Source organism: Macaca fascicularis, chromosome 10, assembly GCF_037993035.2.
Source record: "Macaca fascicularis isolate 582-1 chromosome 10, T2T-MFA8v1.1".
Classification (NCBI taxonomy): domain Eukaryota; kingdom Metazoa; phylum Chordata; class Mammalia; order Primates; family Cercopithecidae; genus Macaca; species Macaca fascicularis.
Window position 1 is genome coordinate 19,757,999 of NC_088384.1, and position 15,010 is coordinate 19,773,008.

A 15,010-nucleotide genomic window follows, 5' to 3' on the forward strand; every position below is an offset into this window, starting at 1 on the left:
AGCTACTCGGGAGGCTGAGGCAGGAGAATGGCGTAAACCCGAAAGGCAGAGCTTGCAGTGAGCTGAGATCCGGCCACTGCACTCCAGTTTGGGCGACAAAGCAAGACTCCGTTGCAAAAAAAAAAAAAAAAAAAATTAGCTGGGCGTGGTGTTGCGTGCCTGTAATTCCAACTAGTCGGGAGGCTAAAGCGATAGAACCACTTGAACCTGGGAGGTGGAGGTTGCAGTAAGCCAAGATCATGCCACTGTCCTCCAGCTTGGGCAACAGTGAGACTCTGTCTCAAAAAAAAAAAAAAAAAAAAAAAAAAATCAAAGAAGTTGTTACAGGGGGAAAAGGAGAAGGGGGAGGGGAAAAGATGGGAACTGACATTCAGAGAATACTTATATTTGTCAGGCATTATAGTAGGTACCTCACATAATTATTTCATTTAATCTTTACATGAACCCTGTGGCTTAACTCCTTTTTTAAAAAATCCCTTTTTAAAAAATCCCATCTTGAGGTGGAGGGTGGGTGAGCCAAGACGGCGCCACTGCACTCCAGCCTGGGTGATAGAGTGAGACTCTGCCTCAAAAAAAAAAAAAAAATCCCATCTTACAAACAAGGAAACAGAGGCTCAGAGAGGTCAAGTGACTTGCCCAAGGTCTCAAAACTGGTGAGAAGTACAGTGATGTATGAATCCACCAAACCACACTGCCTGAGCATGGCTACGGCACAGGCCTTTGGGAACCTTCCAACCCTACACTGTGATGAGCCACTTACGAGGGGTGCTTCATGGCTTCCAGGATCTCTGTCAGGGTGGAGGATGAGGTCAAAGAGCTTGCCACCAGCTGCTGAGAGCTGTAACACAAGGTGTCAGGTCAGCAAAGCAAAGTGGCACGTATGCAGTCAAGAGCACAAATATTAGGAACAGTCTCCCCTTCTTATGCAGCCAGAAACCAGGACAATGTTGACATTAAAGGCATTTTAGTAAATTCCAAACAGCTGTAACAGGGGGATATCTCATGGGGGGTTTCCTATTTTAAAATGTACACATTTAGCGCCGGGTTTGGCGGCTCACGTCTGTAATCCCAGCACTTTGGGAAGATGAGGCAGGTGGATCACTTGAGGTCAGGAGTTCAAGATCAGCCTGGCCAACACAGTGAAGTCCTGTCTCTACTAAAAATACAAAAACTAGCCAGGCATGGTGATGTGTGCCTGTAGTCCCAGCTACTTGGGAGGCTGAGACAGGAGAATCGCTTGAAACTGGGAGGTGGAGGGTGCAGTGAGCTGAGGTTGTACCACTTGCTGCACTCCAGCCTGGGTGACAGAGCGAGACTCTTGTCTCAAATAAATAAATAAAATAAAATAATAAAATAAAATGTCCACATTTAGAATTCAAAGTACTTTTGTGTCCAAACTTGCCCTTAGTAAGCATCTCTCCTTTTAATAATATTCCTCAGGTCCACGGCCCAACCACTTCCAAGAAACCCCCTGGATTGCTCTGGGTTTGCCCCAAGAGCCTTTCACAGGTAGCTTCATTGAATCCTGACCAGAGAGGACTAGGTAACACTGTAAGAGCATGGGGAACGGAATCCCAGTATCATCACTAACCTGCTATGGAGCTTCTCTTGGCCTCAGTTCCCCCATGTGAAAAATGGGGTTAATGCTGCTCCTGTCTTTGAGGGCTGATGTGAGGCGAATGTTTATACGATGCTGAGCACATGTACAAGGCTGACACACATGAAGCCCAAAGTGATAAAAAATACTAAAACAATTAACACCAACCCTTTGAAACTGACTAAAGGAACTGCTGAAGGTCAAAGAGCCAGGAAGTACCAGGATGTGGATTTGAATCCAGGTCAGTCTCTCTCCAAAGCCCTTTCCACCACCTGCTGCCCACATTCTTGCTCAAAAGTGTGATGGTCCCTCAAAACGTGCTTAATATTCAGCAGCTGAGTGGCCAACCACCATATCAAACCGGGCCAGTTGTGGGGCTTATCCAGAAGCTCCTCAAGTTTTTTGAACTTCTCCCTTTCCTCAGTCCCAGACTACTCTTCATGACTATTCAGAGGGTCCAGAAATCACTGGAAGCATTTCAGAATTTCAGGGTTACAAAAAGCTTTCAAAGACCCTTGAACTTCCTTCTAACGCCTGAGTCTCTGCTGAGACCACGAGTCTGGGCAAGAGGCTGTCCTATCTGTTTGAACATTTTCAATGGCCGAGAACTCTGCTCCTCTAAGTGCGGCCCGTTTCCATGCAGCAGGACCCACTGCTAGTAAGTTCTTCATCATGAAATAGCATCTGCTCTCTGTATTTTTCAGTCATTGGTCCTGATTCTACCTGCCATGTCATTTTTGGTCTTTTCACCTCCAGCCTAAACACCCCTGATTCCTCACTTCTTCTGAAAGCAGAAGAAAACCTACTGTTCTACCCTTGTAAGCAATGAGGAAGCCGATAAATGCATTCAATTTCTATGCAATGGGCAGCCTCTCCAATCTCCTCCACGTCTAGAGCAAAAAGCCAGGTAGGCTTGATGGGGATATGGGCATGAGTGAAGGTAGAGAGCAGTGAAGTCCAGACCTGCTCCTGCTTCTGAAGTGTCCTTCACCTCTACTGGCCAGAATGAACAGGCTGCAGTAGATGAGACAAAGATCAAGCCAGCACAGAAATTATGACATAAGGGAAACAGAGTGACTCCTGACAGAGGTCAGTCAAGTAAGCAGCCCCAGAGAACTTTCTGCTCTCAGGGACAGGGGTACAAAAGTTAAGTATCTTAGATCATTTTGCCAAGGACTGCTTAGTCAGTAACAAAAGACTGAGGCAAGGCCGAGGCGGGAAGCTCACAAGGTCAGGAGATCGAGACCATCCTGGCTAACATGGTGAAACCCCATCTCTACTAAAAATACAAGAAATTAGCTGGGTGTGGTGGCCGGCACCTGTAGTCCCAGCTACTTGGGAAGCTTAGGCAGGAGAATGGCGTGAACCTGGGAGGCGGAGCTTGCAGTGAGCGGAGATCGCGCCACTCCACTCCAGCCTGGGTGACAGAGCAAGACTCCATTTAAAAAAAAAAGAATAGACTGGGACATAATTATTATAAAGCAAACACAGCTGGGAAGAAAATAAAAAGGTTTCTCAGAATTGACAACAGCATTAAAAGCTGGTGCACTTGCTCGAGCAAATGAAGTACAGGCAGCTTCCTTTTCCTCGGGATACTAAGGAATAGAAGAACAGTCATGTTTGGCCACAATTAGTGATTCATCCACTGTTTGTTCTTTTCCTTACTGACTGCATGCTATGACGTGCAAGACATCGTGCCACAGGCACCACAGTGAACAAGACAGATTAGGCAGGGGCCCCTTCCAGAAGCCCTGTACTCCTGCGTGGCGCTTGACACTTTCCTACGTCTCTGTGGGAACCTCTTAGCTATCCTGTGAGGATGGCAGGAAACAGATCATTACTCCCACCATACAGATGTGGGTAAGGACTAACTTGCCCAGGGTCCCATGTGACTTGTGGCAGAGTCAGAACTTGGCCCAGAGCTTTGGACTTCCAGCCTTTGCAGCCTTTGAGATCAGACTGTCCCTACTCCCCAGGAACACGGGTTTGGCCACTCTGAATCTCACCTGCTGTCACTGGAGTTTGTGGAGGAGTAGCCCTGTTCTCCTATGTTCTGGGAGTTCCCAAAGGTCTGGCTGTTGCCTCTGTCCACGGATTGGCCTGTGCTTATGCCCAAACTGGTGCCGTCCAACACAGGAGTGGCTGTTTGGTCCACAGATACCTGCAGGAGATTTTAAAACGAATACTTGAATCCAAAAATAACCGGCAGGAAAACACAGTAAATAAGCTGTACTGGCTTATTCACTCAATAAGCATTCACAAAAAATAAATAAAAATTAATGCAATCTTTTCTATTCCTCTCATTCCCACTTTCCCTTGGTCCCTAGAGGCAGAGCTAAAGGAGTCTAGAGACTCTACCCAGTCTTGTGTGCACTGCCTTCTATCAGAGCAGCTGGGAACTCCCACCCTTCAAACTAGGGCAGACGAGAGGCCACTCTTCACAGTAAATCCCCAGGACCAAAGAAATCGCTTCATTACCTGCCTCAAACAAAAAGATTTACACTAAAGAAAAATCTCCATAGAAAGAGTAGAGAAGTCAGAATCACTCCTTATGAGGACAGCAGGACTGAAAGAGAGACCACATTTAGAGACAAATAGGTGAACATCACAATGCATATCCTCTGTCCACTGTGACTCACCCTTTCCCACCACCCCAAACCTCCTTTCCTCTATCTTTCAGTTGCTCAGCTTCAACTCTCAGAGCCATCTCTTCTCCAGCTTTTCATCTAAAGACAGGCCTAGTCCTGTGGCCTGCCCTCTGCAGATTCACATGCATCTCTAAATCATGCCTGTACTTCCTCTGGCCAGGGAGGGCTGTAACACTCTTTTAACTGGCCCCTGATTGTGGCCTCTCCCTCAAAAACCCTACCTGTGAGCCAGCTCTATTTGCATCGTCTATTAAGAACAGATCCAATCCCATCATTCTGTTACTCCGAAAACTTTCAAGTCTCCCCATGAACCCCTACACTGCAAACCAACTCACAGGACATCAAGGGTCCTGCGCAACATTGGCTTGACGTGAGATCTCACCACACTGCCTACCATTCACCCACGTGTGTGTTTCCAGCCAAATGAAACTCTGTGTGTATAAATCCTGTCTATGTGCCCCATATCACCCTGGGGTGCTCTTCTCCACAACTAGTGGCTAAAAAGCCATCAGTCTTTTTTTTTTTTTAAAGACATAATCTTGCTCTGTCACCCAGGCTGGAGTGCAGTGGCACGATCTCTGCTCACTGCAACTTCTGCTTCCTGGGTTCAAGTGATTCTCCTGCCTCGGCCTCCCAAGTAGCCGGGATTACAGGTGGGAGCCAACACACCTGGCTAATCCCATCAGTCTTTAGGGCCATTTTAAACGCTGCTCCCTTAGCAAACTGTTCTCTGATTCACTCCACCCCAGGCTCTAAGCAGATCCATCTCCCTCCCTCTCTACTCTGGACCTCTATGAGTTTGTGGTAGCTGCCGAGTTGTGCCTCATGTAATGGTGTTGTATCTTTTTTTTTTTCCAGAGAGAGGGTTGCCTTCTGTCACTCAGGCTGGAGTGCAGTGGTGCCATCACATCTCACTGTAACCTCAAACTCTTGGGCTCAAGCAATCCTCCTGCCTCAGCCTTCCAAGTAACTGGGACTACAGGCATGCACCACACACGTGACTATTTTTTTTATGTAGAAAGTGTCTAGCTATGTTGCCTCGGCTGATCTCAAACTTCTGGGTTCAACTGATCCTTCTGCCTCAGCCTCCCAAAGTACTGGCATTACACGTGTGAACCACTGTGACCAGCCTGTAATGTTGTTATATCTCCTTTAAGGGTCCTGGAGGCAGGATTATGACCTGTTCACCTGGAAGCCCAGCAGCATGCATCAAAGGTTATACTCATAGCAAGTATATGAAGAGAATGACTAAGCCTTTCAGAGCAATTCTGGAAAAGTGTAAGGCTCTTAGAACCTCCTAACTTGAGGTTTTTTAGTACTTCCAGAAGGGATCTTTCTATCAGATACTTTGTTAGCAAAAATTGTTTTCCAAAACAAGTCTTCTCAGCTGGGTGTGGTGGCTCACGCCTGTAATCTCAGCATCTTGGGAGGCCAAGGCGAGTGGATCACTTGAGTCCAGGAGTTTGAGACCAGTCTAGGCAACATGGCGAAACCCCATTTCTACAAAAAATGCACAAATTAGCCAGGCATGATGGCACACGCCTGTAGTCCCAGCTACTTGGGAGAATGAGGTGGGAAGACTGCTTGAGCCCAGGAGGCAAAGGTTGCTGTGAGCCGGGATCCTGCCACTGCACTCCAGCCTGGGCGACAGAGAGAGACCCTGTCTCAAAAAAATAAAATGAAATGAAATAAAGAAAATAAAACAAGGCTTCTCAGTCTCAGCACTATTGCCCTCTGGGGTGAGATAAGTGTTTGCTGTGGGGGGCTGTCCTGTGCATTGTTGGATGTTCAGAAGCATCCCTGGCTTCTACCCACTGGATACTAGTAATACCTCCTCACCTATCAACCCCAACCCCCAATTATGACAAATAAAAACGTCTCTAGGGCCGGGCGCGGTGGCTCAAGCCTGTAATCCCAGCACTTTGGGAGGCCGAGACGGGCGGATCACGAGGTCAGGAGATCGAGACCATCCTGGCTAACACCGTGAAACCCCGTCTCTACTAAAAATACAAAAAACTAGCCGGGTGAGGTGGCGGGCGCCTGTAGTCCCAGCTACTCCGGAGGCTGAGGCAGGAGAATGGCCTAAACCCGGGAGGCGGAGCTTGCAGTGAGCTGAGATCCGGCCACTGCACTCCAGCCCGGGCTACAGACCAAGACTCCGTCTCAAAAAAAAAAAAAAAAAAACATCTCTAGATACCACCAAACGTCTCTTGGGGGGTAAAGTTCCTCCTGGTTCTGATAGAACCATTTTGCTGTTCTACAGCAGGCTCAATGATTTGTAAAAAAAAACCACACAGGTTTTGCTGGCACCATAAACACACAGAGAAATGCAGCAAGAGACAGCTTGCAATTACCAATTACCACCTGCCTCTAACCAGTAAGGTTTACCATGCCGTAAATTTAAATGAGAATAAGCTAAATAAAAGGGACTAGACCCAGCTCTTATGCATGTAAGAGTGGCTCTTAGGCATTGCCTTCTGGGCCCCTATAGTGGGGTTCTCTCATGTACTATACAAGAATTGCTCTACCAGCCTAACCTGAAGGCCATTACCAGAAATGCACATTAGTCCTGCAGTCTTATTTTGTTGGGAGTGGGGGTGGGGGGTGGTTAAGGTGTTGTCCTCTAGATCAGGAATTGGGAAACATTTTTTGCAAGAGATCAGAGAGTAAATATTTCAGGCTTTGTGGGCCATATGGTCTCTGTCACAACTACTCAACTTTGAATAAGAAAGTGAGAAAGCAGCTATAGGCAATATGTAAATGAATGGGCGTGGCTCTATTCCAATAAAACTTTATTTACAAAAGCAGATGGTGGACCAGATCTGCCCCATAGTTTCCTCACCTCTGCTCTATCTATGTATCACACAATGTCTATCTTTTAAGGGGCCGCACAGAAAAGGCATTTTGTTTAGATCTTAATACCAAGAAAAGTTATGCTTCTCCCAAGGAATCTGGCTGTCTTTATTTTATAATCACTCTGAGTCTTGGAACAGAGGTTTCCCACTTTTCTGTGGCTACGAGGAGGTTCAGAGCTGAATTTGGCACAAAATTCTATCTACTTTACAAGGCCTTATATTACATCCTGTCTAATTTTTCTTCTTTACCTGAATTTCCCCCATCTAGTCATGTTTTTATTTTAGGGGCTGCATTTACTTCCATGATCCAAACGAAGCAACTTTTTGGAATAAGATCAGTGGTGAACAAAGATAAATGGCAGGTGGGATAGACGGAATGGCAGATGTCTCACGTAGATAGATGCCTGGCAAAGAGCCAAGTAGAGGGAGATGTCTTTCATCTTAAGAATCTTATGAACATTGTCCAAAAAAAGGACTCCATTTAACATATGTAGATACTCCCCCCTCTGCTTTAGAGTAGGCTAGACTTAGTGATGTGCCTCCAAAAAATGGAGTATAAAAAAGGAAAAAATAGTAACTTCATAGTGGAGACGGCTAACAAATATGACATTAACCAAGTGATGAATGAGTGATGAAGGTTAACGCTGCCAGTGATGTTGTGTGGCTCTCAGGTACCTCATGATGAGAAGGGCACTTGCCCTCTGGGGTATTCTTTTTGAGTAGCTGCAACTCTAGTCTAACCATGAAAAAAAACCGTGGACAAACCCAGATTTGGGGACATTCTATAGGACACCTGGCCAGGACTCCTCAAGGCAGTGAAGGTCATTTAAAAAAATAAGGAAAGGGCTGGGCGCGGTGGCTCACGCCTGTAATACCAACACTTTGGGAGGCCGAGGTGGGTGGATCACAAGGTTAGGAGATCGAGACCATCCTGGCCAACATGGTGAAACCCTGTCTCTACTAAAAATACAAAAATTAGCTGGGCGTGGCGGTGTGTGCCTGTAATCCCAGCTACTTGGGAGGCTGAGGCAGTAGAATCGCTTGAACTCAGGAGGTGGAGGCTGCAGTGAGCGGAGATTGCGTCATTGCACTCCAGCCTGGTGACAGAGCGAGAGCGAGACTCTGTCTCCAAAAAAAAAAGAAAAAGAAAAAGAAATGAAAAAAAAAAGGAAAGCCTGAGAAACAGTCACAGACTAGAAGAGACTGGGAAGCCAGGCAATGTGGTACCCGAGATTGGCTCCTAGAACAGAAAGAAGACATTAACTAAAAAAATGGCAAAATCTAAGTCTGGTGTTTGATTAAAAAAAATCCAAACCTCTCAGCAGCAGCACCAATCCCCAGTTTCCCCCCACATATTGGCACTCCCAAGCTACAAGAGAAAGTGAGGGAGGGAGCCCTGTTAGAGATGCCTCTGAGATGAGCACCACCCATGGGTCTTCTACCTTGCACCTCGTGAGCTTGTCACGGCCCCACTTTCTCATGCTGGAGGGTCATCAGCTACAAGGAAACAGCTGGATCTGCCAGCCCAGCTCTCCACTGTGTCTGGAGGCTGCTAGGGATGACACTCTGCTTTGTCTTACCCGGAGACAAATGGGTTAAGTGGGCTCCTGCTTTCCAGTCACTCAGCTCCTGCCAGGCAGACAGAGGCATTGCAAGGGATCCATGACAGAATCCCCTATGCCTTCCAGAGAGGGAAAGCTTGGGAATAACTTGCAGACCCACAGCTCAGATGTTCTCTAAGGTCAAGATCAGGGAAGGAGAATATTATCCCAAATTAAAACCACCTCTTTGCCCTCATGAAGCTTGCCATCTAGGGGTGAGCAGAAGACAGGCATTAATATTCATAAAGGATTTTATTCATCCCTGTTATTTCCCATAGCACTTGGCACAGCCCTACACCCAGCAGGTGCTTGGAATTTGCTATCTCAATTGATCTGAATTTTGTCACAGAGGCAGCCTCCTTCCTCTATGTGTCCATCATATATATATATATATATATATATATATATATATATTTTTTTTTTTTTTTTTTTTGAGACAGGTCTTGCTCTGTCTCCCAGGCTGGAGTGTGGTGGCGCAATCGTGGTCACTGCTGCCTCCACCTCCTGGACTCAAGCACTCCTCCCTCCTCAGTCTCTCAAATAACTGAGACTGTAGGCATGCACCACGACACTTAGCTAATTTTTTTATTTTTATTTTTTGTAAAGACAAGGTCTCACTGTGTTGCCCAGGCTGATTTCAAACTCCTGGACTAATAGGGATCTTCCTGCCTCCACCTCTCAAAGTGCTAGGATTACATGTGTGGGCTGCTGCGCCTGGTGTTACTTATATTTTTGTATCTTACATCATTCCAAAAAAGGTGAGGCTACTAATAAATAGACACACGATAAGATTTAAAAAAAATACGGCTGGGTGTGGTGGCTCATGCCTGTAATCCCAGCACTTTGGGAAGCCGAGGCAGGTGGATCACCTGAGGTCAGGAGTTCGAGACCAGCGTGGCCAACGTGGCAAAACCCCGTCTCTACCAAAAATACACAATTAGGCCAGGCGCGATGGCTCACTTCTGTAATCCCAGCACTTTCAGCACTTTGGGAGGCCAAGGTGGGCAGATCACTTGAGGTCAGGAGTTGGAGACCAGCCTGGCCAGCATGGTGAAACCCCATCTCTACTAAAAATACAAAAAAATTAGCCGGGTGTGGTGGCACATGCCTGTAGTCCCAGCTACCTGGGAGGCTGAGGCAGGAGAATCATTTGAACCCAGGAGGCGGAGGTTACAGTGGGCTGAGATCGCGCCACTGCATTTGAGCATGGGCAACAGAGCAAGACTCCATCTCAAAAAAAAGTGAGATCCCAGCAATCTGGCCTCCCAAAGTGCTGGGATTATAGGTGCGAGTCACCACGTGCAGTTGAGAAATGGATATTATTTCTAATCCTCAGAACAACCCTACAAAGAAATTATTTTTTATTTCCTTTAACAAAATGAAGAAACACACAAAGTAAATTTTTTTTTTTTTTTAAATAAAGAAACAGGTTCAGAAGGTTAATTCACAGGACTAACACAGCTCCCTGACATTGCATAGAGGCCAAGATTTGAAAGCAGCCATCTGGGCCAGGCATGGTGGCTCATGCCTGTAACTCCAGCACTTTGGGAGGCTAAGGCAGGTGGATCACCCGAGGTTAGGAGTTTCAGAGCAGCCTAACATGGTGAAATCCTATTTCTACTAAAAATACAAAAAATCAGCTGGGCATGGTGGTGCATGCCTATAATCTCAACTACTCGGGAGGCTGGGGCAGGAGAATCGCTTGAATCTGGGAGGCTGGGGTTGCAGTGAGACGAGATCGTGCCATTGCACCCAGCCTAGGCAACAAGAGTGAAATTCCGTCTAAAAAAAAAAGAAAAAAGAAAGCCATCTGACTCCATTGGCCTCCCTCCTCCATATTATGCTGCACATCAGAAAATACACAAAGCGAGTTTTATGTTCTGTGTATTTTACCACAATAAAAAATAAACATAAAGAAAAAGTACAATTTAATTTTGTGTATGTATAAAGAGCTCTTACTATCTCTGATAGAATTTTTTTTTGTTTTTTTCAGATGGAGTCTCACTCTGTTGCCTAGGCTGGAGTGCAGTGGCGCGATCTCGGCTCACCGCAACCTCTGCTTCCCGGGTTCAAGCAATTCTCCTCCCTCACCCTCTTGAGTAATTGGGACTACAGGTGAATGCCACCATGCTGGGCTAATTTTTGTATTTTTATTAGAAATGGGGTTTCACCATATTGACCAGGTTGGTCTCGAACCTCTGACCTCAAGTGATCCATCTGCCTTGGCCTCCCAATGTAATTTTTTTTTTAATGTATACATTTTTTTAAAAATTAGAGACAGGGTTTTCCAATATTGTCCAGGCTGGTCTTATTCTCCTGGGCTCAAGAGATCTTCCCACCTCACTTCCCGCCTTTTCAACAAAACACCTGGTGGGTAATATAATCCTTATTTGTGTGCCTCTCCTGAGTCTAAAACTTTCCATTAACAGTCTCCTGTAAGAATGTAAAAGGTGGCCAGGCACAATGGCTCACGCCTGTAATCTTAGCACTTTTGGGAGGCCAAGGTGGGCCTATCACCTGAGGTCAGAAGTTCAAGACCAGCCTGGCCAACATGGTGAAACCCCTTCTCTACTAATAATACAAAAGTTAGCTGGGCGTGGTGGTGCACACCTGTAATCCTAGCTGCTCAGGAGGCTGAGGCAGGAGAAATGCTTGAACCTTAGAGGTGGAGGTGACAGTGAGCCAACATTGTACCACTGCACTCCAGCCTGGGCGACTAGAGCGAAACTCTGTCTCAAAACAAAAACAAAAAAAACACAAAGTAAAAGGTTAATGGCCAGACACAGTGGCTCATGCCTGTAATCCCAGTGCTTTGGTAGGCCAAGGCAGGAGAATCACTTGACACCAGGAGATGACCAGCCTGGGCAACAGAGCAAGACCCTACCTCGAAAAAAACAAAAAATTAGCTGGGCATGGTGGTTCATATCTATAATCCCAGCTACTTGGGAAGCTAAGGCTGGACTCCAGCCTGGACAACAGAGCAAGACACTACCTCTAAAAAACAGAAAGTAAAAGGTGAAAAGGATCAACCAATGTTTGTTTTAAACCAAAAACACAGTGCTCTACCCACACTCAGATTTTAGAGATGTTGCTTAGATTAGGACTCAAAGGTCCTTACAGGGATTTGCCTATAGTTACACCGCTGACTGGGAAGAGGCAGGTGGGCATAGCTGAAGACTTGCACAGAAAGGCATGGTACCTCTGACCTGTTCCAATGTTAACTAAACCCTTACCCTCCCAGTGCAGTGCGCAGAATGATGTAGGAGCTCAGTCATTCACTAGTGGTATGCCCATTAACCAGCTAACGACCTTTTCTTTTCTCATTTTAAAAAATTCTATTTTATTATTTTTATTTATTTATTTTTTTTGAGACAGACTCTGGCTCTGTTGCCCAGGCTGGAGTACAGCGGCGTAATTTTGGCTCACTGCAACCTCTGACTCCTGGGTTCAAGGGATTCTCCTGCCTCAGCCTCCTGAGTAGCTGGGCTTACAGGCATGTGCCACCACACCTGACTAATTTTTGTAATTTTAGTAGAGATGGGGTTTCACCATGTTGGCCCAGATGGTCATGAACTCCTGACCTCAAGTGATCCGCCTGTCTCGGCCTCCCAAAGTGCTAGGATTACAGTCGTGAGCCACTGTGCCCAGCCTCATCCAAATCTTTTAACTGACAAATAATTTAACTGAAATCCAGAAGCTACGTGAGCTACACCTTCGACCTATGAAGTACCACACGCCTATTAATAAACATTTGCTGTGTTTTTTCACCACTTTCTGCCACACTGTTATAAATTTATCTGGTTGTATTGGGAGGGGAAAAAAAACAAGTGTTCAGCCCTAAAGTAAGCATATTTCATGTTGCTCATAAAACCTAAAAGTGAAGATGCTGCAAAGTGGCAAAGAATCAGTGGCAACTACGTGAAACAGACAGTGATGAGAAAGTCATCACTGATACAATCGTTATGTTCTTCTACATTAATCTCTTCCATCCCCGCTTCACCGCCACAAACAAGATGGAAGAGAACGTACACTTCTGAGACCAAATTCAATTTCAACTGCCCCCCAAATTTAGTTGCAGCCCAATGCCATATGTTCAGAGCCTAACAGAAGGCCAGCTCATGGCGTCTGCCACTGGGACAGGCATGCAAAGCCCTGGAGTTGGACTAACCTGAGGGTAGAAGGCGGACGATGCTGTGCGTGGGCTGCGGACAAACTCCATAAAGAAGGCCCCGTCCTGAAGTCAGAGGAGGAGGAAGCAGCAGCAGCAGGTGCAAGGAAGCGAAGAAACGGAATGTGTACCAGTGGTTAACCATCAGGGGAAGGAGACAGGTATGAAAAACAAAAAATAAAAATAAAAACAAGGAGGGAAGGAGAGAAACAAGGACACATGAAGAGGATGGGGAAAAATAAATAAAAAAAAAAAAAGAAAAAAAAAAGAAAGAGAGAGAGAGAGAGAGAGAGAGAGAGAGAGAGAGATCTACCCAGAAAGACAATATCCAAATGCAAAGCATGAGCAGAAACTCACACCTTCCTGGGCAGAATATCCCATCTGTGTGGGAGAAAGCGCCCAGGTTGGAAGGTGTGTCCAAGCTCTCTCTGGTCTCATCAGAGTGTGGCTTGGATGCTCTCACCCTCCCACATAGCTCTGAAATTCCTTCAGACCTATGCCAAGGAAGATGAAAAGGCCGCAGAGCAGCTTGGTGGGGCTGCAGGGTAAGGGCTTTGGTGGCAATATCCTGGCCTCCCACCTGGCTGGGTGACCAGTCACCCTCTTGGAGAGATACATTGAGCCATGAAGCTTTTTCTGCCTGTTACTAAACATGGCAGCCAGATGGGAGGAGAGGATTCAAGGCAGGATAAGTTCTTGCTTAGTTTTTTTAGCAAACAGGGGATACAGAAGCAGCCATACCTTCTCCTCCACTGGTTGTGTAACAAAATCATCAGCAAGCTAAGACATATATAATGTCAGATACACAGCACTCACATTGTGAGGGGTTTTCTAAAGCTGTCATTCCCTCCCTACCCTACCCATGTGGAATTCAAGCAGCCATGTCTGTGACACAAAAATGACACAGAGGACTTTTTCAGTGACCCCTCCTTCCATCATTCTGAAGTAGTACCCTCTGTCCTTTTGCAATCTTTTTACTTTTTATGCCGGGTTATCATAGAAATTCAGGAATGGCACTTGACACATCTCAAGTTCTCTGCTTTTCTGGAACTTTTCCTCAATTCCAAAGGTAGAATAACTGAAATATTTAGGTGCCCATTTTATTGATACTGCTGCCACTTCCTATAAGTGACTGCAAACACAAATACGAAACCTTGGAAACCTGTGGCTGTGCAGATGCTGATGCAGGCACCCGCAACGCATTCTAACATGAAGTGTTCCTTGGGGACATGGTTGGGCATTTCCGAGCATGTCAGCAGGGCTATTTGCTTTGGCCATCTCATAGCATTTTGTTTCACCTTGACTATTCAGGAGTTTACTTCCAGCACTATTGATGGCTCATGCATATGGATTTTAGTGTTCACCTGGATGATCAGGAGAGGTTTCTAAACAGTAATCTAATATATTTGTGACTATAATTTCTCTGCTTTTCAGTCTTGTCCTCGGCACTGTTTCTGATTCTCAAAGATGGTAATGAGTAGAGGCAAAACCTGGTGGACGGCACACGGGGTGATTTGTATCTCATTGTTCCACTGTGTCCCTTCTCTGCCAGAACATATAGAAGCAGAGGTGCTGAGGTTTATGTACATGTGAAGGAGGACAGGTGAAAAGACTCATGGTCAGCAGATCATTCCTTACACACAGACTATCCTTGGTACCTAAAGCCACTCCCTAGAGAAGCGTTAGGTAAACTACAGCTTGCAGACCAAATCTGGCCAGCCATCTAATTTTTTTACAGCCAGTGAGCTAAGAATGGTTTTTATGGGTGGGCGTGGTGGCTCACACCTGTAATCCCAGCAGTTTGGGAGGCTGAGGCGGATGGATCACTTGAGGTCAGGAGTTCGAGACCAGCCTGGCCAACATGGTGAAACCCTGTCTCTACTAAAAATTAAAAAAATTAGCTGGCCATGGTGGTGCACACCTGTAATCCCAGCTACTGGGGAGGCTGAGGCAGGAGAACTGCTTAAACCCGGGAGGCTGAGGTTGCAATGAGCTGACATTATGCCACTGCACTTAAGCCTGGGTGACAGAGCGAGACTCTGTCTCAAAAAAAAAAAAATTTTTTTTATGTTTAAAAATAATTTTAAATGGTTATGGAAATACCGTACTTACACAATAGCTTTGTTTTGCCTCTTGGCCAC

The 15,010-nt window shown here is 46.0% G+C and overlaps 1 protein-coding gene across 47 annotated transcripts in view; it reads right to left on the reverse strand.

Annotated features, from left to right (window-relative positions):
- Positions 1 to 15,010, reverse strand: part of DEPDC5 (DEP domain containing 5, GATOR1 subcomplex subunit) — a 166,778-nt gene that overhangs the window by 45,377 nt on the left and 106,391 nt on the right. For 27 of the 47 annotated variants that reach the window (XR_010578372.2, XR_012418813.1, XR_010578373.2 and 24 more), the window contains 3 exons: positions 12,870 to 12,935; positions 3,604 to 3,758; positions 761 to 838 (listed from right to left, as the gene is read on the reverse strand). Coding sequence is in view for 41 of the 47 variants with exons in the window: in XM_045363741.3 (XP_045219676.1) it covers positions 761 to 838; positions 3,604 to 3,758; positions 12,870 to 12,935 (299 nt within the window). In the remaining 6 variants the exon portion in view is untranslated. The remainder of the gene's footprint in view (positions 1 to 760; positions 839 to 3,603; positions 3,759 to 12,869; positions 12,936 to 15,010) is intronic. The other 20 variants (XR_010578375.1, XR_010578374.1, XR_012418812.1 and 17 more) reach the window with 1 other exon arrangement.